The 13,434-nt window shown below is 37.4% G+C and overlaps 1 protein-coding gene across 13 annotated transcripts in view; it reads left to right on the top strand.

Annotated features, from left to right (window-relative positions):
* Positions 1-13,434, top strand: part of CAMK2D (calcium/calmodulin dependent protein kinase II delta) — an 806,647-nt gene that overhangs the window by 619,050 nt on the left and 174,163 nt on the right. For 3 of the 13 annotated variants that reach the window (XM_086962140.1, XM_086962139.1, XM_086962137.1), the window contains 2 exons: positions 1,110-1,163; positions 7,229-7,273. The exons of 7 other annotated variants lie outside the window; for them this stretch is intronic. In XM_086962140.1, the coding sequence (XP_086818266.1) occupies positions 1,110-1,163; positions 7,229-7,273 (99 nt within the window). The remainder of the gene's footprint in view (positions 1-1,109; positions 1,164-7,228; positions 7,274-13,434) is intronic. 3 more of the 13 variants (XM_086962138.1, XM_086962144.1, XM_086962143.1) reach the window with 1 other exon arrangement.

Below are 13,434 nucleotides of genomic sequence, written 5' to 3'. Positions count from 1 at the left end.
TTATACTCCTGGAGCACACTCTGGAAGCTCCTATCTCTTCCCAGGTGCACCTGGGAATTCAGCCAGTGCCACAGGGGAGGAACAGAAATTAGGTCACTATTAAGAGGTGAGTCTGTTAGTTGGTAGCAAGTCCTGCTGTAAGTACCAGTGTAGGAGCTTTTATGGTGTCCCAATCAGACTATATCTTTGGGCATTGGGCACTCCCAATAGCCACTCTGTCTCTTCCCCTGTGTTTACCATTAACAGCCCCTTTCACAACACTTTTTTTTTCTTCCCGGTGGGGCGGAAGCAGCAATGCAAACCAAACTAGTCAATTGCAATAATTGATTTTAGAGCTGCATTAGAGTCGCAATTTCGGCCTTGATAAAGGGCATTTTCAGATAAGTATTGATTGGGGTGTGACAGGGGGGGTTGCCTTGTGACTCACTTGTCCCACCCAGTGGTAAATTTCTACCTAGGAGTTGCCTCCCACCAACCGATGTTGCATAAAGAAATCAAACCCACAAAGAGGTTAATGACTACTACTCAGTTCCTAGTTTGTCTAATTATCTATTTTACTCTGCAGGCTGTGTGCATATTTTGTTCAGGATTACTTGTTATGTAGGCCATGAGTGATTCTTTGGAGCAAGGTGGCATTATAGTTTTCTGTGTAGATATCAGAATGCTAATTCACAAAGTATGCAGTAATATGGAATCATGTTGAACATTCTGAAAGACTGATTGATGCGCAGATTGCATATAATACAGATGGAAGAAAGTGTTTCTAGATGTAAATGTCTGTACATAGAGATATATATACGGATAGGCACTAGCTGAGATGCATGAAATTAGTAGTTTGCGAAACAAACAGCAATCCTATACCACATTGTTTTTATTTTTGATACCTTGTAGTAACTTTTCATTAAACTGGTATATTTTGCATGGCCGTTGTCCAGACTATGTAAGGCATAATTGTATACAATGAACGTCAAACTAGTATACAGTCTAGAAAGGGACCAAGCCTGTCCTCTTGCTAGTATTTATAGTTTAGCTAACCTCTGTGTGTGTGATTGTATGCTAACAACCTGAGTGTTCTAAGGCATGTCTTTCTATTTTCTGCACATCTACAGATAAACAACAAAACCAACGTAGTAACCAGCCCAAAAGATCCTACCCCAGTGCTGGTATACCTGTACTTTTCCTTTTCCCCTCTTCAAACTCCTTTTATTTGTGTGTTCCTCTGTTATTTCCCTTTCTGGCTTTTAACTTTGTGTTTGCTTTCTTGAGATCTGAAATGGATATTGTTATTGCTGTGATTTGTTTGCGTGGGAGGGGGGTAAACTCCTGTAAACATGTCCTTTGATGATGTAACAGCCTTGTAACATTTGTTAGCAATGTGGTATTACTAGAAGTACATGTGAGTAGCTGAATCCCTTGCATGTTTTGTTAGTCGGTGAGTACTGTGTGTTATGTTGCCCTAAGCTCTTCAACTGATGAATGAGTTTGACATTACTTATTTGTAAGTGTTCTATTTGGATGTGTAACCCACACAGACATCGAGAAGAAGAGCTAATTGGACTGTAACCAAACAACAAAAAAGCAGACCTTATTTGGATTTCAATCTCTATCTTGCTTTTAAATGTGTCTGTTGGTTGTACCGCTTTACCTTTTGGGATCAAGAGGCACCAGATCATTCATTGCCTGTTTAGATTTCACTCTTTCTGCCTAATTTTAGTATTTGTTAGGTAAATGTTCTAAAGGTAACTATTTGTGAACATTTTTGGTAGAAATGTCCGTGACAAATATAAAACTTTGATTTACTGGCTTTGTGAGAGAAATGTAAGATCGTCTTACTGTACACTTCCTAAAGTTGCAGAGCTTAAGTGCAGCAAGGTTGTCCAAAAAAAAATATGATCTTAACCAAGACAGATCGCGTATTCCCTGAACCACCACTTGGACATCTAGAACCAGTTCATTTAGGAACATAAGTTACCACCATTCAGGAAATCTACAGCTAGATCTTTTTTTGAAACATTCAAGACCCAGAATAAAGACAGTAGACCCTGATTTTAGTTCTCTGAACTGTAATGCAGACTAGTGTAAGTGTGCATCAATCTGTTCCTTGCCAAGGCTCAGTGGTGTGTATTTCTGGCCTTGTCAACTAGCCATATGGTAAAGGAGATATCAAATGGTCCACATTGCTTAGACTAGTAAGGGCACAACCTAGGCATTTTTGGCAATGGTACTAAAGAAAGGATCTGCTCATGGAACAAGCAGCTATCCTAACACATCCCATAAAGATAAATGTTTTCAAATGTAATGAAATATGGTGAGGCTAGGATTTGAATGAACTTTGAGCCAGCGGAAGTTTGCGATTACTCTTTTCTTTGACTGTTTGAAGACCAATCTCTGATATTTTTCATCTAGTAGGAGAACAGTGTGAGCCTAAATAGTGATACTATTGTTTTTTTTATCTATCAATTCCAGCTTCTAGTCTTTCAATATGAAAACAATTATTTTAAACCTGAACATTTCTTAGGAAGTGCTACATGGCAAACATGGCACAATATGCACATATATGTTAATTTCTAAATTTTTGAGCACACAGGTGCCACAATAGATATTTATTCACTCAAGTTATACAATGCACTGCAGTATACAGATACATAATGAGGATACACCAAGGAAGTATTATCCATTCACAAAGGATATCTCCCTGAATGGATTTTTTTTTAGTTATAGTGTAGGTTTCAAAAAGAGCACCTTTTTAACTAGATCAAATTTCTTCAATTTAAAGCCATTTACATTGAGCATACCTTAGACCCTAAAGAATAAACCATGTATTTATGGGTTTCCACATTCAAATTGTCATACCATGACAAACTTAACCCCTTAGGTGCGGCGTTTTTCGAAGTGGGAGGGTTCATGGCGGCCCCCAGCCGTCATCAGCACACGAGCACCGTGATGCATGACGGCTGGGGGGCGTCATCCGCACCGAAGGGGTTAATGTTCTTGACAAGTGCTATTCAGCAAAAAAACTGCCTTTTGAGTCTGAGAACCCAGCAGAAAGTAAGCTGTTTATGCTGAAATATAGAAGCAATTAAAACTGTTTATTAACAATAAGGAGGAGTTTAAGTGATCCCGCTAGGATTTCCATTTTGCCTTTTTCTTTTTCATTTAATGTTCAAATGATGTAGCATATTTTATTTAAGTAGTTGCTTTAATAGGACTTTTGATTTGATTTAAAATATTACTGTTTGGGGAATGTTATGTCTGCATTTCAGCTGCCATATCATTGCCAGTATGTTTGGGCCCACGAAACAGACATTGTTCGAAGATGTGGTATCCTTTATCTCATATAATATATGGGCATTCTTTGAGGTAATGAAGCAATATGTTTATGGTCCTTCTCATTTGTGCATACTAAAAACTGTCTCCAGACCTTTCACTTCATTTCATATTTTGGATACGATGAATAACCTTTAAGCCTGGTTATTTGTTTTTCAAATTCTCATAACCCTATTGGTTTCAAAATTGCTTGCGTATATGAACAACTGCTTTAGCGACCTACAATATTTATTAATATCAAAACACCACTGAATATGCACTTGACATTGAGCATTAAACACTTCAATGTCTTGCTAAGGTAACTAAAATTATGGGAATCATGATTCACATTGTGCTTTTTTTCGCTGACAGCCTGTAATGTCTCTCAATTCATTTTCATGCGTTACTGTTTTGGGCTTATAATGTCCTGATATCAAAAGCATTTTTCTGGAGACAGGCCTTATAACGGAGCAAATGACTACCCCCTTGCATTTTAGATACGTTTCAGAGCTCTTGAAGCCAGTTAATGTGGCTTATCTTAGCTAAGTAGAAAAACGAAGACCTAAAGCACAGCTTTTAGGAATCCCAGAACAGCTAGTGGCATAATTGAAGGATTGAGACTTTCAAGGTAATGCACTAATTAGAATTGAGCATAGACTATCGTTATCTTGACCATTGTCGACAAGGGATGGACTGTTAAAAATTCCTACACTTCATACATCTAATAGGATTTACATGTTTATGTGGCCTACCAGAACCTCTTCACTGATTAGTAGGTAGCACATTATTAAAACCTCAGTAGGAATTAAGCTTTTAATTTTGTTGACTGCAATCAAGACGTTTTCTGCTCCTGGTAGTTTTGGTGCAGTATTGTGAATTACTCCACTTTTCAGCCTTGTTCGGCACCTGAAGGTAGCACAGTGGTTGTCTCCCTGCACCTACTGCATAATACACTTTTTTTCACAAGAGTATAGTTATAATTAACGGAATTAGGAGCATAGCCTTTAGTGACTATGTAGATCATTTCATTCATTAAGGCTTGTGTGGTCTTAACCCCTCTCCACACATTTTTCCTGGTTATCAGTCGGCATAGATGCAATCCCATGTCGGATGTGGCAGTTATACATTAATAGACCTAGTTGCACTGAGCAAAAAATGAGGTTTAGAACACTAAAAATACTCGGTCCGCAATTTGAAAATATTAGGATACATATGCATTTAATTTCCACATCTTCTAGATATTCTTATCCGTTTTTGGTTGCGACAACAGAACCGACTCCTGCAACTCCCATGAAGCTTATATCTTTAGTCAAGAGGTCTTCACTCTGGGAAGGCACATTTGATCTTTCAAAGGGCAAAGCACACTCAGCATGGAGTTTAAAGGAAACCTCTAATTTTTCGAGAGGCAGAAAAAAGAATTCAAAGTCAATTTGCCCGTCTTCTTGGGGTACAAATACCTCTATTTGTTAAATTATAAATTATGATGGAATGAGTGGTACTTTACATGAAGAAGGTGGAAACAGCGGATGCCGAAATTGGAGTAAGGAACTTAAATGAATATAACTTTATCACCTTAGATTTTCACAATGTGTGACAGCAGGATGGTTTGTAGAAATCATACATTTGAACAGGCAGATCAAGGACCTTCAATCCTGAATAACTATAAATCCAGAAGGACTTTTGATCTGTCAATTCTGTTCGAGTCTATCAAGCTGCCCCAGTGGAGGAACACTTCTAGTGGATATTGCCCTCCATCACCAATTTAAAATGTAAAGTTTCATTTTTTATTTTAAGTAACATCTGATCGATTCAAGCTAAGAACCAGCTAATGCTGAAATATAAGTGAACATTTTAAATGACCTACGTTTCTAACCTTTTGTCTGTACTGTGCTTTTCTAGCCAAGCTGCAAGCTTCAGAATCTGTATGAGAGATAACAGTTAAAATATAACCGAGGCTCATGGTACCAGCACCGCTACTGATCATTATTGCTGATTATTTAAAACACAAGCCATTGAATTTCCATGGTAGGTTGTTTAAGGATTTAAGTTTTAATTCAATCAAAGATTAACATGCACTTCTAAAAGATACATATGAAGCACCATAAAGTGATTTATTCCACCAGAGACTCCTCTCTTAGAGCTTACAGCTTTCATATGTCAAAATGTGTTTATACAGAGGACGATATTGCACTTCAAGTTTAAATTGGAAATCCAGCTACACAATCTATGTTAAAAAAAAATTCACCAAGGAAGGGGAGTGCACATAGTCTTTAACTTCACTAGTTATGATTCTCATTTCTTTAGATTGCATTGTATTCACAATAGACCTTCACATCACATGCAAGTGGGGCATGGTGGCATTTCTTTAAAAAACAAGAAGATTCAATGGTAGAAAATGCTTCCAGGATTTGCAGATAATACTTCAACATATCTAGAAAGATTACAGATCACAGTGAATTTCAGTTAGTGTATGTAGAGATCTATCTCACTCATGTCACAAAGAACAACACCTCCCTATGAAATTTTGGGTCACCAAAGGTTTTAAAACTGTGATTCAGAGTCAAGGAAAGAATACTTATTCGAAATATTTAAAATAAAAGGTCTTTCTTAGGGAGTTTAGAACATATTAAGTAGCTGTGATTCGAAAAGAATGGTTAATAGATATTGCCAAGGGAAGAATAAAAAAATTATGCCTTAAAGAAAAATTAAGACATTACAACAAGGTGTATGTTAGGGTGCTACAGATAGAGCATTTGTTAGATCTGATAATTAAACCAATGTATTCGAATATTAGTACCTCCACCAGTGCCAGCATTAGTGGAGTGTTAATTATACTACTTTCAAGAATATAGTATTTATTTTATCTTATATTTAAAATGATTACCTTAAATAGCAGTGTTTCATGAGCATCTAATTATGCTCAGCAAACTGTGCTATCTTGTGTTACTAGAGCCATAGGTAGAAAAGTCTTGATCCAAGTCCTGAACTAAGGACTTGCAATAGATACACATGTCTCATTAGTTGTCATATCAGAACAATAACATACATTGCAACTTTGAAGCAGAAAACGGATCTCATCATCATGACACTTCGCAAGTTCTGTAGTGGAACTTGATTCTTCCGAGAAGCATTAAGTGCCCCACAGAAGCCATACTCGAGCTGATATTTACATTTATACCTCCCTGAAATACTTGTTATAACAATTAGCTTTCATGTAGTTGTACCAGAACTCTTTGTTCGGAATTACTGAGATGGTGAATCAACTGAATTAGTTTGCTAACCCAACACACAGAAGATCAGTCTAGTGGGCTACACATCACAGCTGAAAACACATGAACTAGATCTTATGGTATTGCCTTTAATGGAATTTAACTTAATGTTGCCAAGAGGATCACATGTTAAACTGTGGTGTACCCCTGGAACTTCCCATTTCCTGTCTTATGGTGGCTCTAATTATACTACACTTCATTTTACATATCCTATGTAATTGCTTAGGAATATTCAAGTTCCTATGTTATCAGCCATTAAAATTATACACAGTTAGTGACTGCAGTCTTGTGGTCACAGCAACAACACTGATGCACTGCTCCGATCGGAGTTGGTTAAGGACTTGCGTCAAACATCGTAAATGTGTGTGCCTATCTTGGTCCCTTGAGTGTCAAAGCCTTGCATGTAGATGTTGCTGATAAACAGGGTCTCTTTGCCTGCTGCTGTTGTATGTAAGATGGCTGATCCTGCTGGCTCAGCAACGAGGAGGCTTCAGTGGAGATCTTTTTCGATGTGTATTCTGTGTCGCCCGTTGGCTTTGCTCTTCAGCGCGGTGGCTCTAATGTTATTGCTGGCTCGTTTTGCTCTCCCTCACACATTTTGAGACTGTACTTACCAACAGGAACTGTTTTTTCTCTATTTTGTTCTCACTCAGGAGCCCCAAACTACAGTAATCCACAACCCCGCTGATGGAAATAAGGTATTCAGAAAGCATCAACTCCCATCCTGCTTTACAATTTGCACATTTCATCTAACAATTTTAACAAACCAGAGTGCACATTTTCAGAACCCACCAGGGATTCTCTGCCTTTAAAGCGCCGACTGTTTTGCGTGCTGTCAGTCCATTGATTGGATTATTAATTAGCTTCCAGTAGCATACCTGAATGATGTGAGTGGGAGGTTGGATTGGCAGCAGAGGGTTGTGCTAACTTTTCTGGAGTTCAGATTGGAACATTTTAATGTCATTTTCATCTCTTATTTTTTTGCTCGGCATGTTTGTGCACCATATTGTGATTTGGCTTCTGCATGGATGTTTTGTATTCATCCGCCATAAAGGCATTTAACATTTTAGAAATATTTCGATTTGTGCAGCCTTGATAGGGGTGCATTTTGTACTTGATTATTTGTCGGTAATTCTGTGCATTATTCATCAATGTCGATTGTGAACAAATCTGCATGTAAAACAAAAGAAAAAAAGTAAAAGCTAAACCATATAGTTTAGTCAATGCATACTGCCACTAGTGGCATATTTCATAACTCGATAAAATGGAATTGATGCTAACCACAAGCCCCATTGATCAGGACATTTATGGAACAATTTATGAAGAGAATATGAAGAGAATATTCATGAATATTTTGATTTCCTGGGATTACATGACCATGGCACCAATGTTTCACCAGGACTGCTGTGTGTGCCAGAGAGATCTCATTATGGTTTTTTTCACTGCATCTCCGGTTTTAGATCAAGGAAGGTTGATGCATGTGGTTTACTTTTGCGAAATGAATGATGGGGTCACTGGAGCAGTTGCAGGGTAAGGCATTTATTATCAGTCGATTAATCGAAGATAAAACAGACTAGAATTGTAGAAAAACCTGAAATTGACATTCTCATAATCAACAAATTTAGCAAAATGTAGGTGAAATGTAAGAAAATTCAAAGTTAGCAGGTAATCTTGTTGGGGCAGCTGGTTGGAGGGGGAAGGAAAAGAAAATAAAGCGGGCTTTGAAAACCTCTGCACTGGAGAAGGGTCACAGATGCCTGATTTGCTGCTTCGTGGTTAGTAGGCCTCCTGTGCTTAAACGGATAAATGCTATTGAACATGTGTTGCCATAGTGAACTGAGTTGATATAAATGATTTGTGGAAGGTCTGCAGTTTTAAAGACAAGAAAAAACAAATGTTACTATTTCTATTGCCAGTACCCTAGATGTTTCACTCGACAACAGAGAACACCCTTAAAAATTGGAAAGGGAAGGATCCCGAATATCCTTTAGCTAAGCTATGGCCAGCTCCATGATTAGTTCAACTGCTTAATTTCTGGCCAAGAATGAATGCATAGCACGGCAATTGTCAAATGACTGTTTATTAGGGTGATAAATTACCTTCGCATGGATTGACCCAAATTCCCAGATGTCATTACTTACAAATAATATACATGTGTCTTGTGATCATGAAGGCTTGGCACATGTTGTCTGGGAAAGCATCTTCTACATTTAGCACAGCCATCTTGTAATGTTATAGTTAGGAAGCATAGAGCACATAAGGACATTATAGTAATATTGTTCACCTTTATGTGGCACTCTGTCTACCATTTATTTCGTGCAACTCCAATTTAAGTTGCCTGTTCCTTTTTGGGCAAAGCCTTAGAAAGCTTAGATGTAGCACACCAGAAGGTCTGGTTACTGCAATCTTGGCCATGAGAAGGGCTACTATTATGGCCTGGCTAATCTATTTCCAAAATATTCTGTAGTCAAAAACAGATCTTTACAATGAACTGCTTGTAGACCAAAGTAGACCAAAGTGAGAAGAACAACGTCCAGTTGCATTGAGGCACCTTATATAGCACAGGCTACCTACTCCTTATTTTGGAACATTTTAAAGTTTGCTGTAATTTCCCAAAGGAACAAATCTTTTCTTTAATGTATCCCAATTACTAAAATTTCAGGGATATCTTTTTGCCCAGGGGTGGATTGGCACTAGCCTTCCCAGGGCCCAACCTGTTAGTTTAGAAGCAGGACTATGCGAAACAGAGCGCTGCTGTTTCCCTATTGGGGCCAAATACCCCTGAAGAATTAATATTGCAATATAGATTTAATAGAAATACCAGCATAAAGATTACTGCATTAAGATGACAATGTGGACTCCTTAATGTGAATTAGAAATATATTGTCAATTTTATTAAGAATCTTGTAGTTCTCAGTATATTAGTGCAACCTTATGACTTATCTTTTGTTATTACCCATGTTTTATATTGTAACCACAAATATTTACCTCACTATAATAGATTATAGTAAGACTGAAAATATTGTGAATAACACCTCTATGGTAATATTTTTTTTATTTCTTCTAACTAAAGTAATATCATTTTTAAAAGAAATAATTTAGAAAAATTGTGGAAGCAAAGCAAAAACATATATATTGTGTATGCACTAATCATTTCAAAGGCGTTATCTCATCCCTCCACCCCTTGAGAAATACAACGGTTAAGTAGGCACATTCTATTCAGCTGGTTTCAAAATATTACCATAAGTGCACAAATTTAAGACTGGAGAAAAATAAAATCTTTGCTTGCTACAGTGAGTACATTCTAAAATGAAACCATCAATCAGGGCTGACTGCATGTATAAATAAGTACATTAGTCAAGTCAAGTCAAGTTTATTATGATTTGGCTCTCGTTGAGGGCCACATAAAAAAATACACACATATTGACATAACATAATACAAAAGAAACTTCATACGACAAAGGAAATAGCCACAAAATTATCTGCAAGAAAGGCAATCATCAACATCTCCCGGAAGTTCATTAATAAATATCTAAAAACTCTTTAAAATATTTAAAAATTCTGAAACAGAACATTTCGTTAGGGGGGCAATAAAGTGCATGGAAAAACATTTTTACATTCACAATTCCCAATTGTAAACAGATTGGTTTTATCCATTTTTGGCGCATGGGGCTCAATACCGGACAGATAAGTAATACATGATTAAAATCCTGAACAACTTTATTACAGAAATTGCATAGAGGAGAAACCCCGTACCATTTTGCTAAGAGTGAATTCAGTGGAAGCAAATTATGACGTAAAAGGTACCAAAATCTACAGACACCATGGAGAATATTCCAAATTAAATATTGTTGGGCTACTTTGGGAGTATATGTTATAACCAGGGCTTCCCTTTCTTTTTGCTTTGGTTGGGCAAGTGTATCAGACTTGAAGCAAAATTCCCAGGACATACTTTTTAACTTCAACTTTAACTCTAATGGGGAAAGTAAAAATAATGTACTTTCATCCAGTTCAAGCAGCGATACCGCTTTTCTAAAGTTTTTTACCAGCTGCGAGAACTCATTAAAGTTGCCCAATAGTTCTTTTTTTAGAAGCTCTCGTAAGGTGCCCGGTTTACCTCTAGCCAAACAGGCTACCCAACTTACAAGGGCTGCCAACCCCTGGGCCCAACAACTTCGAAGTCCGAATTCTAGCCTGCATGAAGTTGTAGAGCAGGCTGAATTAAATGTTGAAATTTTTCTTAGTGCCTTTCCTTCCATTTTTTGCATGAAACCCCATTGATTCAACTCCACTAATTCCATTCCATAGAGGAGGGTTGCGGGAATTTTAGCTCGAAATACATTCAAGCATAGGGAGAAATGTCTCTTCCCAGTAGCTTTATACAAAGAACATAATCCCATACCATGGGCCATCGCTTTTCTGGAATTATGTTCGATGTGCGGCTTCTCACTAAGATTAGCAGATATTATTTTGCCTAAAAACATGTAGGTTTTAACCACCTCAAGCTTTTCTCCACTAATTGTCCAATTATAGCTACTAGATCTACTTTTCTTCTTTCCAAAGATGCACATAATTTTACTTTTGGAGCTATTAATTTTCATATAATGTGCATCTGCAAATTGATTCAATGCATGAAGACGATTAGAAAGACCTTTTGGGGTCAAATCTAGGACAAGTATATCGTCCGCATACATTAGAATCGATATTGATGTCCCTCCAATTTTCGTGGCTAATCCCTCACAAACTGCAACAGTAGTTGGTAAATCGGCCGTATACAAGGAAAACAATATGGGTGCCAATATACACCCTTGTTTTAATCCGTTCAGGGAGGGGGTAGAATGAGAAAGACCCCTATCACCGCCTTGTAACACCTTACACCATGTGTTCGAATGTAAGGACTTAACTAAATCTAATAGGTATCCCGGCATACCCAATGCCGCCAACTTTCTCCACAGCGTTGGACGATCCACCTTGTCGAACGCTGTGGAGAAATCTATAAATGCTACGTATACGCCACCACCTCGGACACGAGCATATTTATCCATAATTACATGTAGCAATGTTAAGTTATCTAAAGTTCCATGCTCTTTTCGAAATCCTGTCTGTTCCATTGGTAAAATGTTATTTAAGTTTATCCATTCCATTATTAACAATAATAAAAGTTTAGCAAAAATTTTCCCTATTGAGTCTAATAAAGCTATTAGACGATAATTAGAGGGGTTGTCCCGATCACCTTTTTTGAAAATTGGGATTAAAATGCTTCCCCGCCAAGAGTTGGGGACTATTCGCAATTTAAAACATGCCAGAAATACTGGAAGAAGAATCCTGCTCCAAGTAGTAACATCTTGCTTGATTATAGACATGGGCAATTCATCAGGCCCCATAGCCCCGGAAGAGCGCATGCTCTTTATTACGGTAGCTATGGATTGCTCAGTGGGGAATTCCATTGTAATATCACTATTTAGACCTGGGTCCCAAGGGTCTCCTCCTGCATCATTAGGCGCATATAAGGTAGACACAAATTTGGTCCAGACATCTTCCGTAATAACTATAGGAGTGGACGTTATTACAGAACCACATCCTTGCCTTATTGTGGACCAAAATTCTCTAGAGTTTTTACGAGTTGAGGCCTCTCTTAACTTGATCCATAACATATCTTCTTTTTCTTTTTTTAATTTGGATCGCAATCTTACCCTCCTTCTTTTTAATAAAGCTAACTGAGACTCATTTCCCCCCGATCTGTTAAGGTATTGCTTCCTAACGAGTTTATTTATTTCGTTATTCAATCTTAATAAAGGACTAGGAGAAAAATGTTTCTTTTTAGGTTTTTCTATGATCCTAGCCGTTGCGGTGACTTTTTTAATGAGGTGTTCGAGAAAAAGGAATTCTCTACCTTGCCAGTAGTCTAACTCCAATAGTAATTGGCTAAGGATATTTTGTACATCCTTACTTATAATAGTTCCCCAATAACATCTATTTGTATTACTCTTAATCGAAAAACCTCTATTTTTTAAGGACCAGAGACTAATTTCAGGGGGTGTTAATGAGACAGTTATATTAATAATTTTATGATCACTCAAGGGGGAATGAGAGATCACCAAATCATTAAGAAAGGAGAACATATCAAAATCCGTTATTACATAATCCAAAATAGATTCGCCCCTAAAGGATCCATGTGTATAATTTGCGGGAGTATCTGAAGGCATCCTGCCATTTATAATAATTCCCTCCAGGGAACTAAGTTCCCCGAGGAGAATCTTGCCTCTTTTATTAGTTTTTATTTTGGAAGGCAGGACTGCTTGAGGTATATTATATGCTTCTTCCTTACCTTTATTTCTAAACATGTTCAAAGAAGTGTTGGACACTTTACAATTCAAGTCCCCCACCAAAAGTAAGTATGGGGGGTGATCCACCTCTATTAATTGTTTAACATAGGAAAACATACGTTTTAAAACTATTGTGAAATTATCTTCTGGAGGAATATAGGCATTTAATATTATAAGCGAGGACCGTTGACTAACGGAGTCCAGATTAGAAATGGTTATGGATTGGAATAGATTACTTTTCATTAATGTACTTATAAGTACATTAATGAAAAGAATCCTAAGAAACCAGGTCAACTTATTTTGCCAAAGACCAAAGGGATGATAGCTCAAAAAACAACTGTCTGTTAGGAAAATCAGTCTGGTCCACATAAAAAGTGAATGGTTTACCAATGCCAAACACTTGGCTGCAAAATGTTTGCAAGGGTTCTAGCTAAGCTTAATTGAAGGGATAGGTCTGTTGCTGTTAACCCTACAACAATCTTTTTCAGGTTGCAATATAAGAACAATCATATCCTGCTTAACAAATCCATAAA

This window comes from Lissotriton vulgaris, chromosome 3_1, assembly GCF_964263255.1.
Source record: "Lissotriton vulgaris chromosome 3_1, aLisVul1.2, whole genome shotgun sequence".
NCBI lineage: Eukaryota > Metazoa > Chordata > Amphibia > Caudata > Salamandridae > Lissotriton > Lissotriton vulgaris.
This window is presented reverse-complemented; position numbering and strand designations above follow the sequence as displayed.